Source organism: Zalophus californianus, chromosome 3 (assembly GCF_009762305.2).
Source record: "Zalophus californianus isolate mZalCal1 chromosome 3, mZalCal1.pri.v2, whole genome shotgun sequence".
NCBI classification, from domain to species: domain Eukaryota; kingdom Metazoa; phylum Chordata; class Mammalia; order Carnivora; family Otariidae; genus Zalophus; species Zalophus californianus.
This window is the reverse complement of record NC_045597.1, coordinates 136441063-136463083: the sequence shown is the minus strand read 5'-3', so window position 1 is coordinate 136463083 and position 22021 is coordinate 136441063. Positions and strand designations below refer to the sequence as shown.

General features: G+C 39.9%; 1 protein-coding gene across 6 annotated transcripts in view; it reads right to left on the bottom strand.

Moving 5' to 3' along the window:
- MAP3K20 (mitogen-activated protein kinase kinase kinase 20) overlaps positions 1-22021 on the bottom strand; it is a 177979-nt gene that overhangs the window by 65915 nt on the left and 90043 nt on the right. For all 6 annotated transcript variants that reach the window (XM_027588489.2, XM_027588490.2, XM_027588487.2 and 3 more), the window contains 5 exons: positions 19133-19234; positions 14450-14515; positions 9984-10012; positions 9725-9862; positions 2316-2402 (listed from right to left, as the gene is read on the bottom strand). In XM_027588489.2, the coding sequence (XP_027444290.1) occupies positions 2316-2402; positions 9725-9862; positions 9984-10012; positions 14450-14515; positions 19133-19234 (422 nt within the window). The remainder of the gene's footprint in view (positions 1-2315; positions 2403-9724; positions 9863-9983; positions 10013-14449; positions 14516-19132; positions 19235-22021) is intronic.

Here is a 22021-nt window from a genome sequence, read left to right as displayed (position 1 = left end):
TGTAGTGATTCAACACTTCCATATACCACCCCGTGCTCATCAGAACAAGGGCCCTCCTTACTACTCATCATCCCTTTAGCTCATCCCCCACCCACCTCCCCTCTAGCAACCCCTTCAGTTTGTTCTATATAGTTTAATTCTTTTAATGTTATGTCAACAGAATTTGTTCTGGTAATATGTGTCTACATTTATGAGATGAAATGAAGACTCCTTTGTGAATAATGACAATGGAAAGTACAGTTAAACTTAATTTCCATATTTTTGACAAATATTGTGCAGAGTGAGAGTAGACAGGTAAGTAGCCTTCAATACCCAATTTTCCTTAAGTTCAGTAGAAAGTTGAGAAAACTTGTTTCACCATGTGGGGTTCCTTGAACTTGCTATTCTGCGTACAGAACGGGAGGTATCTGAGTGGTCTCCATCAGTTATTAGCCGACTATCAATCAGGTCACACCATGGATAAAACAGTACGTTCTACTCTAGGGAATCCCTGAGGAACCGGGGGGGGCGGGGGGGCTGACAGCCTCGTCTGGTACATGTTCAGGAAGTTCTCAAGGTTATTTATGGGTGATTCCAGCCCTCAAGCCAGCTATCCAAAGGCAGCTTCTAAATTCATTTTTCTTGTCTGCTTTAATCATCCTTGATGGAGACTCATGTTTTGAAAGTGCTTTAGATGCACACCTCTTCTGCCATCCTTTAGATGAAATATTATTTTAAAATATTGTTTTTTCTTACACGTATTTGGAGGGTCCAGTCAGCTTTTAAAACACTTTCTTCTAATTTTTCTTGGAACAATGTAGAGGGAAAAAAGTTACATTGAGTGTTCCACTCCAAAGTCAACATTAGGTCAATCATTTCCTTCACTCTCATTTGTAAACCCAGAAGCAAACATCTAATCACCTCACTGGCAAGAGGAATAGAACAGAGACAAGCGGGTGCTCGTATCATGAAAATACCAGTTATCCTGGGTACAAGGGTCTGATTTAATAGCACACCGGGAATAACCAGGACATTTAATTAAAACAGAACAGCTCCTGTGAAACACTGAGCAAGACACATTCTTGAATATAACTCCTTCTGCTTTTTCTTAAATTGGCAGCTCTCTCCCATCAAGTTCAGCTATCACGAACATTTCATCTGTTCTCAATAGCTCAGGAGGACAAATTAATAAGGTAGCGGGATTATGTGATCTAAACTATGGAAACTTGGTTTCTCTTAGTCAGTAGCAGCTGTTTGGTTAATCTAGTCTGTTCCTGCACTCACATGGGGAGCAGATCAATCTAATTCTTTCATAGCATTAAAAAGGGCAGATCTCCGCGTATTCACCTTTTTGCAAATTATTTTATCCTCAGGTTGCACTCTTACCTTCTGCGGAGGGCACAGATCAGATCTGGAAATGAAGCTCTGTGAAATAAGGTTGTTTTGCATTGCAAAGACAACTGCGTGCTTCCATTACCGGATCTAAGTTCTCATAGTACCTTGATACTGGATGCTTCATCCTTATGCTGAGGATTTCCATGCCTGTGCATTTCAGTCACAATTTTAAGCCTTTCAAAATGTAGTTGCTCTCTTTGATATGAATGTACCACGTTCTCTGATGTAGGCTCATAGGTCCAACTAACTGAAAGCCTCAATTTGTGGGAAGAAGAAAAGCGAGGCTGGGGACACAGCACAAACGGTGTTTACGCCACTGAAGTTCTTTTGAAATGGAAAGGCTCTGCATGAAGACGGGAACAGTTATGCCACTGCCTCGCCAATTCCAGTGAGGAGCTCATCTTCAATGTAGTGTTCAACGTAGGTGGCAAAACTGTAATTTTTCCCTTTTTTGAAACTATTTTTTCTTCTTTTATTTTTGAAATTCTCATCTAAGCGACAGTTTCTTGTACTATAGTGACTCCTGCTGGGAGAGGTAAGTTGAAGTAGCTGAAGGTCTCTTACAGATATATCAACTCCCGGCCAGTAAAAAAGATGTCCTAAACGCAGGAGATGGAGTTAAACTGTTCCCCTACCTTGGACGCAATGGCTTCTTTCATCACTAAGAACAAACCCCTAGGTTTTACAATTGAGACTGAGAAACTAGTACAGTACTTGTACAATTTTTGATCTACAGCATCACGACGTGAAGCTGCAACAATTAGATGTAAAGGGTCCATTCATGAGGAATAACATCACTTTGACCCTTTGTGTTAGCTCCTACTGCTAATCTTTCCATAAGCGTGAACTTACTTTCAATTTGAAGAAGATGAAAAAGTCTTTTGCAAAACCCCAATACTGTTTTCTGATCTATGTACCTGAATGGAGAATCGTAGTCTTACCTCGTTTTTTTCCACTACAAGCCAAGCTACTTGTAATCCTTCCAAACCTTTAAAGGGGACCTCCCTTGTTAGCATCTCCCAGAGAACCTGGAACAAAAAGAAAATGGAATTTTTATTCTTGTACTTTGTATTTTTGGTATTTTACTGAAACTTTATCTAACACTTAACTGTATCCAATTACCAGACAAAACCAACCCCACCTGTAGAAACTTGGACAAAACATATATTCATGCATAGGACTTCTTCCAAATATTACACACACACACACACACACACACACACACACGCACGCACACATACATTCATTTTTTGTTCATTTTTATAAAGAAAAAAACTAGTTTAGAAATCAGAACATTTAGAGCCAGACTTATGAAACCAGTGGGCCTACATAATTTATCTTGTAAGTTACTAGAATTCTCACAGATTCCCACAAATTAGGTTTTATATTTTGTTAGTCAAACTGCTCCTACCTTCAATCACCAATAAATTTCTCTATAAGATAATAACTGGGAATTCAACCGTATTTTTAAAGGATCAGTAATGGTCTGATAAAAAATATTGAGCCCTAAATCCGAATCACTGGCTAAACCATTCACCCCATAATGGTAGGTACTTGCAGAACTGTAACATTTAAATTTTGTTTTGGAGGAAGCTCTCTCAAAATGAGTTAGTCTAAGGGAGTCATTTTCTTCCACCTATAACATAATTTACTATCTGTTCTAAAATATAATAAACACTTTATGTTCATATATATAGGCTAGGTGTGTGTGTGGGGGGGGAATGTATGTGTGTGTTCATCTCTCTGCAATCCTTGAGATCAGCACAATTAATAAATCTGCATGCCCAAAGAAAGCAAACTGATGCTAGGAATGCTGAAAACAGCCAATGATTTGGGTTTCATTTAAAATACTAAGTAATGGAGATTTTTACATTCAGGTAACTTTCTCGATTTATACAAATGGGCATCAAAATCTGAGTCTACCAATATTTTCTGAAGTGCAAAAACAATTATAATTTTATCAACAATCATAACAACGACTATCATTTACTGAGTGATTATGTTCCAGATACTTTGTTAAACTCTTTACAAGTGTTGTCATGATTAATATCAATCCCAGCGAATAGCTATGATCCTCATTTTATAGATGAGGAAACTAAGGCTTCAGAAAGTTAAATAAACTTGCCCATAGACGCTGTTATCAAGTGGCAGAGCAAGAATATGAACTTGCTGCCTCACCCTAATGGTCAAGCTCTTAACCTGACGTAAGTCTAGAGAAGGGAGGCTGCAGTGAGAGAGAACGTGATGTGCCATATTTCAGGTGTGGAGCCATGGCAGAGGTGAGAAGCAAATGAATTCAGCAGTTTTGATTTAGATTACTCTTGTTCTAAAAAAAAAAAACAACCCATTTCTAAATAAGAATGTAGATTGAGAACATGTACTCTATTCAAGCAGGTCCTACAAACCTTTAACTCTGTATCCACTGTTTCCTTAGCCAGTGCTCAGTCATATTCGAATCAGAACATGCTAAATGAACTCTGGCTAATTAGCAGGAAAATCAGGGAAATTGGCAGATGCTGCTCAAGCAGGAGAAAAAAAATTCACCGAAGCCTCTTTGGGCTTTTAATCAAGTGTGTAAGGTACTTCTTTAGAAGAGCTACTGAATAATTCTATTTGAGTCCCAGAAGTGATTAGGAAAAGGTAAGGGGCATCCCAGAAGGGGATGATTCTAGCAAGCACTATAAGTAAAGGCAGCGTTTGAGGACCAGAACAGGTATGCAATCACCCCTGAGACCCTGCCTGCACAGGGGAGAGGGATGGAGCAGCGAGAGGGCTGAGCAGGAAATGAAGCCCCCTCCATTGCACCCAATTACCACTCCCCTGGTGCTGAGGTTGGGGAGGGAGAGGGGTATGCAGAGCAAACAAAGTGAGGAATTTGGCCTTCCTAAGGAGAAAGGGAACAGTGACTCAGCCTCAAATAAATCAAATGCTCCAGACCCCAAAATGTCCAGGGAGGTGGCCTCCAGCACCGCCCCCCCCCCCCCCACACACTTTCTGACCCGGGCAAGCACGCACAACCCACTGCGCAGGCGCACACACAAAGGCTGCCTGGGTTTTACGAGGTAAAATGCAAAACCAAGAGCTTGGGAAGTGATAGACAAAAAGATTTATGTCATTCTTTATTCTCAAATATTCAGTTGGAAAATATCCCAAATCTACTAAGGTCTGAGTTCTGTTTCCCTGGAAAAACAAGAGTTTCGTTTTAGTCCGTGTGTGGGTCTCGGCCGAGCTGCCACAGCTGAGGGGCCGCGTGCGGGCGGCGCACGTGCGGGGCGCGGGGTGCGGACGCGGCACAGGCGCCGCTGGGGCCCAAGTGAAGTCCCAGCGTAAGCGCAGCGCCAGCGCGCGCCGAGTCCCCGCTACCGATCCCGCAGGTGCGGGAATGTGGCACAAAGCAGGCGGCATGAGACAGGACAACAGCGGTTTCTGCACTAAACACAATGGCACAAGGCACAACACAGTCCTTTGTGGAGGAAGTCATGTGAAGGTCTAAAAATATATTAAACTAGGCCTGAAAACATCAGTGACAGGGATGCAGGCCAAACATTGTGATCTTTCCCCTTAAAAATACTTTCCAACTCATTCTATCTTGAGACGTATTTACGTCTAAACTGTGCTCACAAGGAAAAATTTCTATTCTCAGTTTGCAGAGAAACTTGGACAAGGCTGTGTACTTTTCTTGCCCTTTCTTTTACAAACAATGGCAAGCCATTACCTGAGCCCGGCTTGTTCTGGAACAGGGCTCACACACAAGCCACACACGGATGCTCACTCTTAAGCCACTCTCTTCAAACCGTGGTTCTGGCTCAGAAGCTTCTGGGAAGGTAATCCTTTCTGCATTGTCATTAGGACAGCTTTGTTTTTAAAGAGTGGCTAGGCCTTGTGCTCTCAGAAGGCTTGTTCTGTCAATGATTTTTGCTTTCCTTGAGTCTTTTCTTTTTTGTGGGTAAGACACTAAACACTGCGCTGGTTCCGTCCTTCAAGAGAGATCACCCTAAAGGGGTAGCACAATCTCCTCTCTTGTAAAATGGAGAGAAACAACTGCCTGCCCAGCAAAGTTTATCAGTTTAGAAGCAAGGATCACAAGATCCACTTCTGGCATTCACAGCACATTTATTTTAAGGCTGGCCAAGGCTGGTCAGTCTTGCCATGAGTTAAGAAGCAACACAGGTTTATCAAGTTGCAGGGGCGAGGGACTTCAATACCAGGGGCTAAATTCTTACAGCAAGTCTGAAAAAATAGAAAAATGAAAAGCAAAAATATATTAGGTATTTTTTTTGTGTTTTTTTTGGGGGGGTGGGTTTCAAAAAAGGACCACTCTTTTTTAGGGTCTTATTCATCTGCTAGTGAGAAAGAGAGAGTGAGAGAGAGAGAAAGAGAGAGAGAGAGTGTGTGTGTGTGTCTGTGTGTAGGCACAATGAACAGAATGGACCCTTCATGAACTATGGGATGTTTTATGCCAAGAGATACTGTACTGACAAATGGTCCTGGCTACTTACCTATTATTGAAAGGACATTAAAAATTCTAAATAACCACATTGCTTTCCCAGATGAGTATTATTTTCAGTCTTTGGACAACAAAGTTCTAAAACTAACATGCCCCTACCTTAACAACCATTCTCTCCTGCTAATCTTTTAGGTAATACCTACTTTGACCATGCAATGCTTTCTGTATTTTTCAAAAATTCGTGATTGTTTAAAGAAAAAGCTCTGGAAAGCATGCCTTGTACTATTTCTTTCACTTAAATGGTGTTTATCTAGAACATAATGGGAAGGGGTCAGTATTAAATAAAATCTTGAATTCTCATTTATAATTCAACTGGTTTATGTGCAACTTTCTATATAGGGCTTTTTTTTTTTAAAGATTTTATTTATTTATTTGACAGAGAGACACAGCAACAGAGGGAACACAAGCAGGGGCAAAGGGAGAGGGAGAAGCAGGCTTCCTGCGGAGCAGGGAGCCCGATGCGGGGCTCGATCCCAGGACCCTGGGAGAACGACCTCAGCCGAAGGCAGACACTTAATGACTGAGCCACCCAGGTGTCCCTATGTGCAACTTTCTGAGTGAAACTCTGTTGATACAGCTATGGGTTGAGCATAACCAGAATTCCAAGTAAACCCTTCTCTTTAAGATACTGTTTTAAAACAAACAGAGTCACTGGAAAGGCATTTTTGTTTCCACCAGTCAAAAGAAGCCTCTAACATAACCGCAGAAGCAGGTGACTGGGGCGGACAGGTCCCACACGGCAGCATCCAGTGTGTAAATACCGAATGACACTGCAAATGTTCAGTGAGTGGCTATCGAGTTTGTGACAGTAAGTGAAACTACTTGATGGAATGATTTGTTAAGCATTTGTTAAATCCCTCAGAACAGAACGAAGGGTCGGTAAACAAGTCCAGAGAAAACCTCATTCACCAACAGAAATGTTCAGGCCCATCTACTAAGAGGTTGTGCACACTCGAAAGAAAAGCTTCTTAATAATGTAAACAACATTTGCAGCCTTGGAAAGGTTGATTCAAACTATGTTTAACATGAGGGGGTCAATGAGGAATGAGTGAAAGGGATTTAAAAAGATACAGGAAACATGGAAGTCACTAATATCTTTGATAGTTTGCCTGTGAAAATGAATTGGTCCTTGGTTACTGGGACTGAGATTCTACTCTGGTTCAGGAAACCCAGTGACGCCCCTGGTTTGGTAAGGTTCAGGAAGGAAGCAGTGTGAGGTTTGTTTTCATAAGTGAGATAATCCTGAAAGCAAAAGTTCACTCTATCTGGAACCCATAGTTGTCTTTCAGATCAAACATTTCTGGGATAGGGAAAGTCCAAGACTTGGGGAGAATTTTCAAAGTACAAATGCTACACCAGAGCTTGGGGAGTGCTACTAAAATGAGCCTCTAAAGTCTTCTAGTTCACATGCAAAAATAATTTAAAAACTATAACCGCCTAAATATGTGTGTGTGTATCTAAATGCACAGGCAAGTGAGGATGTGAGAAGTGTGGTCTCTTGCTGACTCACTGTGACCCACTCCGGCCCTGAGGCTTCCTTTCCCTCCCTCAGGCTCCACACAACTTTTTCTGTGGACTGAGCCCCGTTGTGGATGGAGTGCATAGTGGTTTTACCATTTGTAAAGGGTTGTAAAAAGCAAAAGAATACACAGCGGGGACTCCTAGTGAGCCTCAAATTCTCAAATATTTACTCTCTGGTCCTTTACAGAAAAAGTTTGCTGGTTCCTGTTCCACAGGATAGAACACTGGTCCCAATGCGCAGGCAAAGTCCAATTTACATTACCCGAAGTTGGTGTCTAACACCGTGCCTGACACGATAAACACATTGTTGCTTAAAAATGAAGGAACATAACTTCCTAAGAGAAAACATCTCACTAAAGTCTGAAATTGCAACAAATTCCCCCATTTTCAGACCTCCCCAGCAGGTGATTGGTAGGATGGTCAGAATGTAGTAACTTTTGACATAGGGAACCAGTTTTAGAATCCAGTCTCTTCAGGAACTTATGTTTCTTCCTCATCTTTCAATGAGACTTATTTGATCGCTGTCTATAGTAGTTTATAGCCTTCAGTCTTAGAAATACCCAGAATTAAGGGAAATGAGATATTTAGCCTGAAGCTACTGTTGTCTTCCAACCTTTAAAATTCTAGCCTTTTGGGGCGCGTGGGTGGTTCAGTCATTAAGCCTCTGCCTTCGGCTCAGGTCATGGTCCCAGGGTCCTGGGATCGAGCCCCACATCGGGCTCCCTGCTCAGTGGGAAGCCTGCTTCTCCCTCTCCCACTCCCCCTGCTTGTGTTCCCTCTCTTGCTGTGTATCTCTCTGTCAAATAAATAAATAAAATCTTTAAAAAAATAAATAAATAAATAAAATTCTAGCCTTTTGCTAAAAGCACGTATCTCATTCTTGTAATGACTTTTTCCAATAGCCAATAAAATTCATCTCTATTATATTAAATTAATTTGGTAGGGCGCCTGGGTGGCTCAGTCAGTTAAGCATCTGTCTTCAGCTCAGGTCATGATCCCAGGGTCCTGGGATCGAGCCCCAAGTAGGGTTCCCTGCTCAGCGGAGGGCCTGCTTCTCCCTCCGCCTGCCACTCCCCCTGTTTGTGCTCTCTCTCTCTCTCTAATAAAATCTTTAAAAAAATAATTAATTTGGTACACATAAGATATATTATAATTTAGAAAAAGTTTGCCAAAGAAAACAAGCCCAAGACTTAAGTAATGAAGCCAGCAGTAAATCCTGAGAGGCTGATGGCCTCTAGAGAATCAGGAATACATGTGACAATGCAGGTCTCCTCTTGGGCCATCAGCTGTCACTTTCAGTAGAAACCACAGAAGTCCGGAAAGAGGAGGCATGGGGGTTTGGGCCAAAATCAGTCTGCTCCTTTTCCTGTTATTATGAAAATATCCTTTTAAGAGTAATAATATAAATATAGAGGTAGTATGATTGAGAGATGAGACCCGAAGAGAAGGAGTGTCAAATACTACTTTGGACTTTTTAAAAGATACACAGTATTTTTAAGGATAAAAAACAACAAATAAATTCCTTCTACCACCAAAGAACCACCGTGCCCTTCTTCCCCTCCCACCCTACTGTTCCCCCATTCCACTTACTTCTTTCCCTCTGCTTATTCCTCGAGAATGATCCACCTCAAAACCCTTCCTCCAGAAGCTTCTGCTCCTTAAGGGAGTCTTTCCTGTGGCTCCATTCCCTGAGCATCCCCACCCCCACATTATCCTGTTTCCCTCTGTGCTGCTCTGTTGTGATTTTTACATACCTTAGAGTTATGCCTCAGAGAGTCACACTACTTTGTAAGACTGGCAGCAGGCTTGGACAAGGCCATAAAAGCTAAGTACATTTTCTTCTGTACTCTCCGGAAACTCACTAATCATTTTAATAGTTGACATTCAAAAATCTCCTGTAATTCACTCATGAGGCAGATCTAGTGTGTTTTGAGCAACTTACTACAATGAAGTCCTGTTCCAGATGACCCACGTTTCCACTGACTTAACACAGACACTCCACAGTCGTGCGTCCAGCCCAGGAAAGCACTCTCCACATAAGTGCATCAGGCCCGGCATTATTTTAGGTTCCATCTAATTGCTCTTTGGAAGTAGCATTGGTTTCTTCTCAACACAGGACAAAATAACTCAGATGCAGAAAAGTGATCAAAATGAACATTCTGGCAATTAGGAAGTGTTCTGTCTGTGGCCATTGCTCTAGGCATTCCACGGGAAACAGCATCGTTGTCTTAAAATTGTGTTAAATTGCTGTATCCCACTCCTGGAGGTGTTTGCTTTTTTAGATTTCCCTGAGCAACAAAAAAAAATTAGAAATGAACTCACCACACCATAGGAATATGTGTCACAAGTTTCAGACACAGGGAGACTTTGGATAACTTCTGGGGCCATCCATGGGAAAGTTCCAACCAAGGACATGTGTGTTGTATGGTTATGGAACCGAGAGGCACCAAAATCGCATATCTGAGAAAAGAAAACAAGTATCAACCTTCAGCCACTGATTAATAAAAGAATTATCTGTCACAAAAACTTACATCTGAAGTTAACAAATACTTTTGAAAAAAATTAAAAGAAGGAGTCCTACCTTTAATACCCCATCAGCAGCTATAACAACTAAAAAAAAAAAAAAGGAAAAAATTATGACAATCATCTAATTTATTTGAGTCATCTTACACTGAAAAAAACCCATAAATTTCTACTTCTGTCTTCCATATGGCATATGAAAGGTAAAACTGAAGTATTTACTGCATTGAAGCTTTTGAAACAAGAACAAAAAACTAATTCCATGAAGTACTGACTAAAGGCTTTCGAAACATTTGTTTAAACCAAATGTAGTACTAAGGTCCAGTAAAAATGACATAGGTTAGTAGCAGTAAAGAGAACCAAAATTTTTTTAAAGATTTTATTGATTTATTTAAGAGAGAGAAAGAGAGTGCTAGTGACCTCCTCAGTACCCCACGTCGGGCTCCCTGCTCAGCAGATAGTCTGCTTCTCCCTCTGTCCCTTCCCCATGCTCATGCTCTCTCTCTCTCTTTCCCCATGCACGAGCCCGCCATGGGACTGACCCTGGGATCATGACCTGACTGGCAGATGCTTAACTGACTGAGTCACCCAGGCACCCCAAGAACCAAAGTTTTTACTTGGGTTCTGCCACTATACTGCCAGCACGGTACTGAGGAGGTCACTAGCAATTACTACTTCCTGGTATGTATCTTTTCCTCTCAACTGAAGAGTAATTTTCTTGTAGGCAGAGACAACATTCATTCATTCACTTATTCATACATTCACTCACTTAACAAATATTTGCCAAGTACCTGTTATGGGCGAGGCAATGTAACATGTTCTGGAAGAGGAAGGTGAGCAAGACTGGCTTTTCTCTGCTCCTGTGGAGCTTACAGTCTCATGGGAGAGACACTGAAACCAATGTCTATAGTCAAGTGGGACAACACCTAAAGCTAATATAATACTTTGTTAATTATACTGGAATTAACATTTAAAAAATTTTTTAAATATATAATTATGTGGGATAAATTCTATGATGAGAGACACAGAGATTGCCTTGGAATCAAAGAGCAGGGGTATCTCAGTCTAAGGAGGTCAGCAGGAGTTTTCTGGAAGAAATGGTGCTCACACGAAGACCTGAAGAACAAGCTGGGACTAACCAGACAGAGAAGCACTATGGGAGTAAAGCATTTTTTAGGCAGAAAAAAGACCCTTGCAGAAGGTCAGGAGCAGAGGGAAACACAGGCAATTTTGCAAGGCAGGTGCCTGGTCCAGGAGGGCCTTTGTGAAAAATGGAAATCCAATGAACAATTTTAAGCAGAGAAATGAAATGGTCAAATGTGCAGAGGGGAGAGCATATGAGAGAACAGAACTGGAGGCAAGGAGATCACTGTGCACCCAAGTGGCTGTAGTCCAAAAGGACAAAAGGAAGCCCAGACAAAGGGCTATGGCACAGAACAGGAGAGGGAGACCAAGTCAAGAAACATTCAGGAGGCCAAATCAGGGGCGCCTGGGTGGCTCTGTTGGTTGAGCGCTGGATTCTTGGTTTTGGCTTTGGCTCAGGTTGTGATTTCACGGGTTATGGGAGCTCTGCGTTGGACTCCACCCTCAGTGGGAAGTCTGCCTCCCCTCTCCCTCTGCCCCTCCCCCTGCTCACATACTGTATCTCTCTAAAATAAATAAAATCTTTTTTTTAAAAATGGGGGGGCGCCTGGGTGGCTCAGTCAGTTAAGTGGCTGCCTTTGGCTCAGGTCATGATCCCAGGGTCTTGGGATCGAGACCCACATCGGGCTCCCTGCTCAGTGGGGCGTCTTCTTCTCCCTCTCCCCCTCCTGTTGCTTATGCTCCCTCACTGGAACACTCTCTCTCAAATAAATGAATAAAATCTTAAAAAAAGAAAGAAAGAAAGAGGAAGAAAGGAAGAAAGGAAGAAAGAAAGAGAGAAAGAGAGAAAGAAAAAGAAAGAAAAGAAAAGAAAAGAAAAGAAAAGGAAAGGAAAAGAAAAGAAAAGAAAAGAAAAGAAAAGAAAAGAAAAGAAAAGAAAAGAAAAGAAAAGAAAAGAAAAGAAAGATAGATCTAGGAGGCCAAATCAACTGGACTTAAGCAGTGGGGGGAAGACTCAAGGATGAAATCAAGTAACGAGGCAATACAGCATAATGGTTAGAACAAGATCTCTGCAATCAAACTGTTCCTTTTTATCTCATTTCTGGCTTAGGCAACTGGTATTGCCATTCATGGAGAAAAGGAATAGAGACATAACTTTTGGGGGGCAGAGACGAAATGAAAAGATCAATGGGGACATGATATATTTTGGGGTCCTACAAATATCTATGTGGCCTCTCCCAATAAGCAGACAGACACGTGGTTCTGCAGCTGCCCTCTCTCTGGGAGTGCTAATATGCAGATGGGGCTTTTATGGGAGTGGGTGACTAAGAGAAGAGGCGAGGAGACCCAAGGTAGACCTTGAAGAACTGTTCTGGCATTTCTTTCCTTTTTTTTTAAATTAAATATTTTATTCATTTATATTAGAGAGAGTGAATGAGCAAGCAGGGGAAGAGGCAGAGGGGGAGAGGCAGAGGGAAAGAGAATCTCAAGCAGACTCCGCACCGAGCGCGGAGCCTGATATAGGGTTCCATCTCACAAGCTTGAGATCATGACCCCAGCCGAAATCAAGACTTGGAAGCAACTGACTGAGCCACCCAGGTGCCCGCTGGCATTTCTTTTGTAAGCCACATAGCGCCCTGAACACAGTAGCTGATCAATTCTTACTGAGCTACTACTAATGACCTTGGTAAGTGGGAAAAATAGACTCTTTGCATGAAATAGCCTAAGGGTAAATGTGATACTATATATAAACTACCAATTTTTTCAAATAAAGATAGAAATTCTGTTAATACCATATTCAGTTACTTTTCAAAAATACCTCTACTTTTTTTTCTCATTATAAGATTAATAAGTGCTTCATTAAAAAAGAACCTAACATAAAAATGTATAACATAGAAAATAAGAGTCTTGTTATTCCGTTTCAGAGCAAAAAAAAAAATTGCTAAAAGTTAGGTCAATATTTTTTCAATGTGTACGTGTTTTCCCATCAAGTAACTGCACAAATTGTAATTTGTAAAAATCCGGACACTCTCCATTGTTACTTAGTTTTCATAATGAGAGCATGGATAAATCTGTAACTTAATCATTCTCATCCCATGAGATATTCAAGATATTCTGATAAAACATTTAAAAAAGAGAAGTCAAATAACTTGTGTGGACTGAAATTCTGAGCATGAACTAAAAATCTATAGTCATAAGACTCTGATACTTCCTACTAGATTCTAGATTATTTCCCAACAACTTCCTATTAGCCAACGCATCTCAAAAGTGTTTAGCTCCAGGAAGTTTATGTCTATGAAGAGCCAAAGGATAAGTGATGACCTAGACAAAGGAGAGAACAGTCAGCCCCAGTTGCCAGGCAGGGTCGAGCTGGTGGTCCAACCCGGACGACTGATGAGTGGCAGCCACCAAGAACTTCCCTTTCTCCACCCCACAGACCTCACGGTCCCAGAAGCCCAGCAAGGACAGCTGGCCGGTCCCCTGCTTCTCTTCCTCCACTTACCATGACCACCCACTGCAAGGATCACACTCTTAGCATGTACCCATTTTAACTGCAGTGATTGAAAGATTTAAAAAAAAAAAATAAGTAGTTCTCTTCCTCCTTACTTAGAAGAATTACTTAGAAAGCATGTAAATAAGTAAAACATGTAAATAAATTGACAGCAAGATTTTTTTTTTTTTTAAGTGGCAAGTTCTAACATTTACTTTAGCTAGTGTGGGCCAGCTAAATAATCCCACTCACTGCCTTTGTCCATTAACTTCCAAGTGACACAATAGAAAAAGCATTCTGTTACCTCCCTACTGAAAAGTAATAATGTCTAATCCTGCGAGACATTTTAAAATGCTCACTTTCTAAATTAAAAAATATAAGATCATAAATAAACTTTAGAGAGTACAGAAGAAGAGAAAGAAGAAAAAGAAAGCCTTTGCTTTCCAAACTCTGAAATGTTTTGATCATTTTTGGGCACAACGCCAGGTAAAATGACGGACATAAAAAGTTTACACCAAATAATTCAGAAGTAAAAAGAACAAAACTCAAAACTGCTAGTACAGAGAACCATCTAAAAATAGGAGACTAGAAGTATATGACTACATGTTTTGATCTAGCAATACCTCTTCTAGAAAGTGATTCTAGAGAAATAATTAAAGATGTGTTAAAAATTTTTGCTGAGAAATATCAAGCTCAACATTTTTTATCATAGAAAAAAATGTAAGTAACCCAAATGTCCACATTCTGTGCTACTGATACAATGGAATACTATGCAGCTCCTTGAAATAACAAAGAATTCTGATATTTATTAACAATGGAAAGATTTTCATGGTATCAGTGATGAGTCAAAACATCAGGGTACAAAAGATATGAAAAACATGAGCCTATTTCTATAACAAGGTGTATGTATTTCATAATAAAATAAGTAAAATAAAAACATAGGACTACATTACCATTTCGTGACTTGAGATCTCTGTGAATCACCTTGACAGGAGCCTCCATATGTAAATAGTGCATTCCTTTTCATACAAGAAGGAAGAAAGGCTTTTAATATCATTTTCCAACATTGCATTAGTATTAACTTTCTATTTTAAAACATCAGGACTACCTTTCATATTTTTGCAAAGGATTCAGTAGCAGAAACTAAATTCGTGTGTTCTGTTCTTATATGATTGATAAAATTGAGACAGGATACGTCTACATTAGGAAAATTTATATGCTAAGGAAAATTCATGTGCTTTAATCTCTTAGAAGTTAGAATTTGATTGTGGATAAAGTTATTACAGTACTTAATAAGGACACCTTTTCTTGAGTCTGCACAAAAACAGTGCAGTTAACAACTGGAAGAAGTGCCCCAATGACTAAGGTATTCCACTACCAGCTGCATTCTAGATCTGCCAAAGTTCTGACCAAGGTTTTCAGCTTTCATTAGGATGTCTGCAGCTACCCAGTTGCAGCCTGGTTTATTTTCTCAGTACTCATTCCAGTAAGACCTTGGGAGAGGTGGAGGTGGGAGGGAACTGGTTGGATTCATAAGTTGTGGTTGGTAAAGGACTTTATGATCCTCAGAAAAATTTACAGTAGTTACAAAATAGTCTCTTTACAAGGATGAATCTTTGGGATAATCTATATTTAAATGCACTCCAAAATTCTCTCCAACATATTGAGAATGTACATCAAGTTACTTCAGTAAATTGAATGTATATATAGTTTTATTATTTTGAATAAAATATTATATTTTAAAATTATACTTTAAAAGACATATTTCATAGTGATCCTCTTAGTAGTATTTGACTCTTTTTCTGTATTTATGTATTGTATACCCCCTCAGAATAAAGCAAAGGAACATTTTTCTATTGAGATATACTATTTCCTTTCCCTTTACTTCTCAAGTTGTCTTTTCTAAATAATGGAAGAAACAGCCTCCCCACTGCCACAACCAAACAAGCTCCTTCTGTTAATGAACTAGCCATTACATGTAATAAGTAGGCTTTGGTTCTTTTTCTGAGCATATGGAAAATTTCAATTTTATAAAGGCTAATTTTTTTAAGTAATCTATTTTTTTCCACCATTCTGATTCTTAGATATTGAAGGTCCTGTAAGAACAAAGAAAATTAAAAAATTTAAACTCCTGAGATACAAAGACATGACGGAAAAGAGTCCCGTTTACAAAAGTATCACTAATTTTAGCAATCTTAAACAAGACATAGCTAGAATACAGGAGAGCATTCTTCTAACACAAAGTTCTACATACTACACACTGAAGATTCAACAGCTACAACTTGGATAACTTTTAATAACTTCTAGGACTGAATTTCATAATTACCTCTTTCTTGCTTAAGAACTAAATTCAGGTAGAATCTGTTTAATTACCATTAGAGGCAGGGCTAGATAGGGTCTACACTGGCTGACAAGTAAAGATTTCCAAAAACAACACTCAGGTACTAAAGCTTTAAACAGAGGCATTTTCTTCCTTATGGCAGATACTATGAGAAAAAAATACTGTAAGTTATTTGTGTATAATGTATAGTATGCTTTTATATTTAGTGTGCATAAACACAGTAGTAATCACAATCATAGAAAAGTCTGTTTGTTTTTATAGAGCCATCCATAATTCTGCCTTATTTTTATTGCAAACAATGAAGAAGGCTAAAAAAAACCCCCACCATCATCAGTTTTAAGATTCACAGCTCCTAAAATAAAAGATTTGACTGGTGTCATTCGGGGGAGATGGGGAATCAGTGAGGACCCATCTGAGACTGGATCCCGGTGCACCTGCTTGAACTGTTCCGCTTATACACTGGGGAGGGACTCACAAGACTTTCAGATGTACCTGCTGGTCCGCCCTCCACTTTCCTTTCTACCCAGAAAGGGGAAGCGCTTTTTTTTTTCCTTTTTCTTTTTTTTGTTTTTGTTTTTGTTTTTGACTTTGAGGAGGTATTCTCTCGGCAGTGATGTTAAGCAATGCCTACTTCAAAATGCATGAATCAACTCTTATTTGAAATGAATTATTCATTCTTTGATTTCTTAACATCTCGTTGCTCCAGTGTCTTCCATCATGGTCAAACTGAAAGGTGCAGAGCTGAATGTGACACAGAATCAACAAAAATCAAGGCTTCCTACTTCATCTCCGAGTTCTGTGCACAGCTCTGCCACAGAGAGTTGAAGTCATTCTGAAAGCACTGATTTCTTCTTCCTTTTATAGGCCATTTTAAATAGTGTTACTCGTGACTATAAATAAGTAAGTCTCTTCTCTGCCTCACTCTTCTCACCTGGGGCCACATTCGAACCTGCCTCTCAGGGCAATTTCGCAGCCACAAGAAGGTGATTTTATTGCGCTGCAGTTGGACACACAGTCCCCTGCCCTCTCTCTCACCCCCCCCCCCCCCCCCCCCCCCCCCCGTTTACCTGGAGTTCCAGTCTGCTACTTCATTAGCCCTGTTCTTTCTCTTCTTTGTCCTTCTGACAGAGTGCCAGAGGGCTTGAGCGAGCCCAGGAATAACTGAGCTGATCTGGAGCCAAGGGACTTGCCCCTCAGACAGGGACTGCAATGGGGAAGGGCAGGGAGGGACAAGGTTTACAGGCCCAGGCCAGGCCGGAGGAGGGGAGTGCCAAGGAAGCTTCCAGAGCAGCGTGTGCACAGCAGGAAGCAGAGTGACTGATGTCAGTTGATTTGTTTGCTGTCTATCTATCCTAAGTGCCATTAAGTAATAACATGGGTGTAATTGGCTAAGCACCCTAAATGCAAATGTCTGTAAGGTGAAGTGCGTTCAGTCGAAGACTGCTGGGATATATATTTACATTTATGGAAGTGTTATTTCCACAATGCTTCTCGCGGCTCCCGGTGATAACGCACCCCCCCGGCTTACAAACAGGTGGTTCCTGCACACTACAGACTTGACTATGATGTTACATGAAAATGGCTTGAAGAATGCGAGAATTTAAGTCTGATTTGAAATGCTTGATGCATGAATACACAATTAAGTTAATTAACACAGCCAAAGCCTTAAGTACACCATCCTAAACATAGAGCTTATTATTCTTATAAGGTAATGAAGTATCGTTCAGCAGCAGCATTTTGCATGAAATTTAAAAAAAATTTTTTTTCACTTTCCCTATTTGAAGAATTTGGCAGGTGTTGATGAAACTTAAAACTGACAAGAAAATTCCCCAAAAGAAAGACTGTTACTTTTGGAAATCACTGTATGACTTCCCAGTGAAAGCCAAGTATGAGTTGCTCTCCTTAGCGCTAAATATCCTTTTACTCGCTTTGTAAATAGATGCTTGTAGAGACTGGAGGAGCAAAATGCAAAGGAGTGAATTGCCCTGGTAAAATCTGGACACACTTGCTTTCTAGGGGTTGCTAGAATACAAATGTAACTATCAGTGTTCATTATTTAGATTAAGTTGTTTCCAAAGCAACTTTGACAGTTATAAATAAAACTCAGAAACCTTCAGCTAGGCAAATGGAAAAAAAAAAAAAAGAGATAAAAATAAATGGAATTTAAATTGCCTTAGAAAGCATTAGTCTATGCCAGAATTTATGAGGGAAAAAGAACTGGGCACCTTGTTTAGGGGTTCTGTGTATTAAAAATATTTCATTTCCAGGGTGATTTCCAAGTTTACGTTAAATAGAAAATAAAATCTGAATTGCTTTCACATGGCAGGGCAAATAAAACTTTTTTTTCAAAGTGGTTACAGTTTTTACCATATTATTATGTACACAAAATGAGTAGGACTAATCCTACAATAAATCACGTTTTCTGGGTACTGAGTCTAAGTGGAGACTTGCGGAACAACAGAATTATGAGCTTTCCATTTAACGTGTCAAGGAGGCTGGTCAATTACAATGTCACAAAATGTGGCAAAAATGGCTTTGGAATGAATTATTCATTCTTTGATTTCTGGAATCAAATGAGAATCTAAAGTCTTATTTTTTATTGTTTTTACTGATCTCAGTGAAAATCACTGATTTTGTTGGAACTTAGTTTTAGGGAAAGAAACAAAGTGAAGAGAGGGCGCCTGGGTGGCTCAGTTGGTTAAGCGACTGCCTTCAGCTCAGGTCATGATCCCGGAATCCTGGGACCAAGTCCCACATCGGGCTCCCGGCTCAGTGGGGAGCCTGCTTCTCCCTCTGACCCTCTCCCCTCTCATGATGTTTCTCTCTCTCTCTCTCAAATAAATAAATAAAATCTTAAAAAAAAAAGAAATAAAGTGAAGAAAGAAAAGGAATGCAAGAGTGGATAGGCAGTGACTTAAAATATCTATACCCCCCCCCAAAAAGAGGGATAATGAGAGAGAGACAAACCAAGAAAAGACTCTTAACTAAAGAGAACAGATGTTTACCAGGGGCGAGGCTGGGGGGGGGGTGTGAAACAGGTGAAGAGGATTAAGGAGTGCACTTGTTGTGATAAGGACTAATATACAGAATTGTTGAATCACTATATGGTACACCTGAAGCAAATGTTAACACTGTTACATAACTATACTGGAATAAAATAATCTGTACAGAAAGTTGCAGAATTCTTGCTACTTGTAGTCTGAAAAAGAGTAACAAATCTTCAACCTTAAGTCACCATGTCATGAAGGGAAAACATGCCCCACCAATTCTGTAAGAATACAGGAAGCTTTATTACCTTTGGCTACATCAGTGGCCCAGGTCATAATGTGATCCATGTCCATCTCTTCACTTCTGTTACTGTTAATGTAGTCATAGAGTGATCCCAGAGAAGCATATTCTAGTTTCAAAGAAAAAGGGAAGCATACAATTAAAACCAAGGGGCATTTCAGAAATAAGACTGTGTACACCTGAAACTAATATAAATCAACTCTACCCAAATGAAAAAACAAAAAACAATAAAAAATAAGACTTTAAATTCTCATTGGGAAAATGTGTTAAAGAATTTACCAAAGGACATTAAAAGCACATAAAAACTGTTCCATGCTGTGGTTTCTAAAAGTTATTATTCTCCTGAAAAGAAATTTGTTAAAGACAAGACCACTGACAGAATGAATGGTAAAACTTCGACTCAGGATGAACTCAAGAGCCTTCTGGATGGAACTGAGAAACACAGGGAGGTGTTGGAAGAATGCATCTGAAACAAAGGCAAACACGTATATAGGTATTTCTTTAAAAACTGTCATTCTAATGAGACAGAGGAGATTAAGATATATAAGCAGGGCATTTATGTGACAAGGTAAACAAATCAATCCTTGTTACATCAGGATTTAGAAGAGCTCTCAAAACTTAAGCACACACACATAAAAACCACAAGAAAGTAAGAAAATTCCTTTAAAAATGGCTTTGAGAGCATCTGCCTTCAGCTCAGGTCATGGTTCCAGGGTCCTGGGACCGAGCCCCGCATCGGACTCCCTGCTCCGCAGGAAGCCTGCTTCTCCCTCTCCCACTCCCCCTGCTTGTGTTCTTGCTCTCGCTGTCAAATAAATAAAATCTTTTTTAAAAAATGGCCTTGAGATATAAATTACATACCATAAAATTCACCTACTATCAGTGTACAATTGGGAGATTTTCAGTAAATTGAGAGAGCTGGGCAACCACTACCATAATCCAATTTTAGAACCTTTCCAGCACTCCGAACAGTTCCCTTGTGCCTATTTGCAGTTAAGCCCCACTCTCAACCCCAGCCCTGCAGTCTGATTTCTGGCTCTACAAATGTACCTTTTCTGGATATTTCATGTAAATGGAATCATACAGTATATGGCCTTTTGTGTCTGACTTCTTTTCCTTCACAAGATGATTCCAAGCAATCCTTTCTATTGCTCAGTAACAGTCTATTGTGTGGATTTACCACAATTATTTTATTCACTCACCAGTCAACAGACATTTGGGCTGTTCCTGATTTTCGGCTATTAAGAATAATGTCCTATGAACACTGTGTACATTCCTTTGTATGGAAATAATGTTTTCATTTCTCTTGGGTAGATTCCTAGACGTGGAACTGCTGGGACATATAGGGAGTTTCAGTTTAACATTTTAAGAAACTGTCAAACTGCTTTCCAAAGAGGCTGTACCATTTTACACCCCCACTAGCACTCTATGAGGGCTTCAGTTTCTTCACATCCTTGCCAACACCTGGTACTGTCCGCATTCTTAATCACAGCCGTTTTAGTGAGTGTAATTCCAGGGGTATCTCGTATCGTTAACTGCACTTTCCTAATGACTAATAACGTTCAACATCTTTTCATGTGCCCAGGAGCCCCAAGTATATATTCTTAGGCAAAATGTTTATTCCAATAGATTGCCTGCTTTAAAATTTGGTTGTTTTATTAACACTGAATTTTAGGAGTTCCTTGTTTATTCTGGAAGCAGGTCCTTTATCAGATTTATAATTTGTAAGCATTTTCTCACAGTCTGGAACTTGTCTTTTCATTCTCTTAACAGCACCTTTCAAAGACCAAAAATTCTTAATTTTGATGAAGTCAAATTCATCATTTTCTCTTTTATGGATTATGCTTTTGGTGTCGTATCTAAGAATTCTGCCTAACTCAAAGGTAAAAAGATTTTCTATTTTTCTTCTGAGAGTTCTACAGTTTTAGCTCTTAACACTTATTAGGTCTATGACCTATGTTGGGTCTATGACTTATTTTTTGTGTGTGGTTTAGGATTTAAAGATTTTATTTATTTGACAGAGAGAGACACAGCGAGAGAGAGGGAACACAAACAGGGAGAGTGGGAGAGGGAGAAGCAGGCTTCCCGCGGAGCAGAGAGCCTGACGTGGGGCTCGATCCCAGGACCCTGGGATCATGACCTGAGCTGAAGGCCGATGCTCAACCGACTGAGCCACCCAGGCGCCCCATGGCTTAGGATTTAATACCATTTTTTTACATGTGGATTTCTAATTGTCCCAGCACAATTTGTTGAAAATACTATCTTTTGGGATGCCTAGGTGGCTTGGTCAGTTAAGCATCTGCCTTTGGCTCAGGTCATGATCCCAGGATCCTGGGATCAAGCCCCGCATCAGGTTCCTTGCCTCAGCAGGAAGCCTGCTTCTCCCTCTGCCTGCCACTCCCCCTGCTTGTGCTCTCTAACAAATAAATAAATAAAATAAAATTTTTTAAAAGTTTAAAAAAAAAAAACTTTTACCCATTGAATTGTCTTGGCACCTTTGTTGAAAATCAATTATTAATCAGTGTTAAGTTTTTCCCCTAAATTCTTAATTTCGTTCCATTGGCTACATGCCTGTCCTTGGGCCAATATTACACGTATCCTAATATCACTGATCACCACAGATTTATAATAACTATTGAAATGAGTTAGTCTAAGTCTTCAACCTTAATTCTTTTAAAATTCTAGGTCTTTTGCACTTCTTTGTGAATTTTAGAATCACCTTGCAGTTTCTTATTTTAAAAAACCTGCTGGGATTTAGATAGGAATTATTTTGAATTTATCTATCAATTTGGGGAGAATTGCCACCTTGACAATAATGAGTCTTCCAAACCATGAACATGTAATGTTCTCCATATTATTTAGATCTATAGTTTCTCTCAGCTATGTTTTATACTTT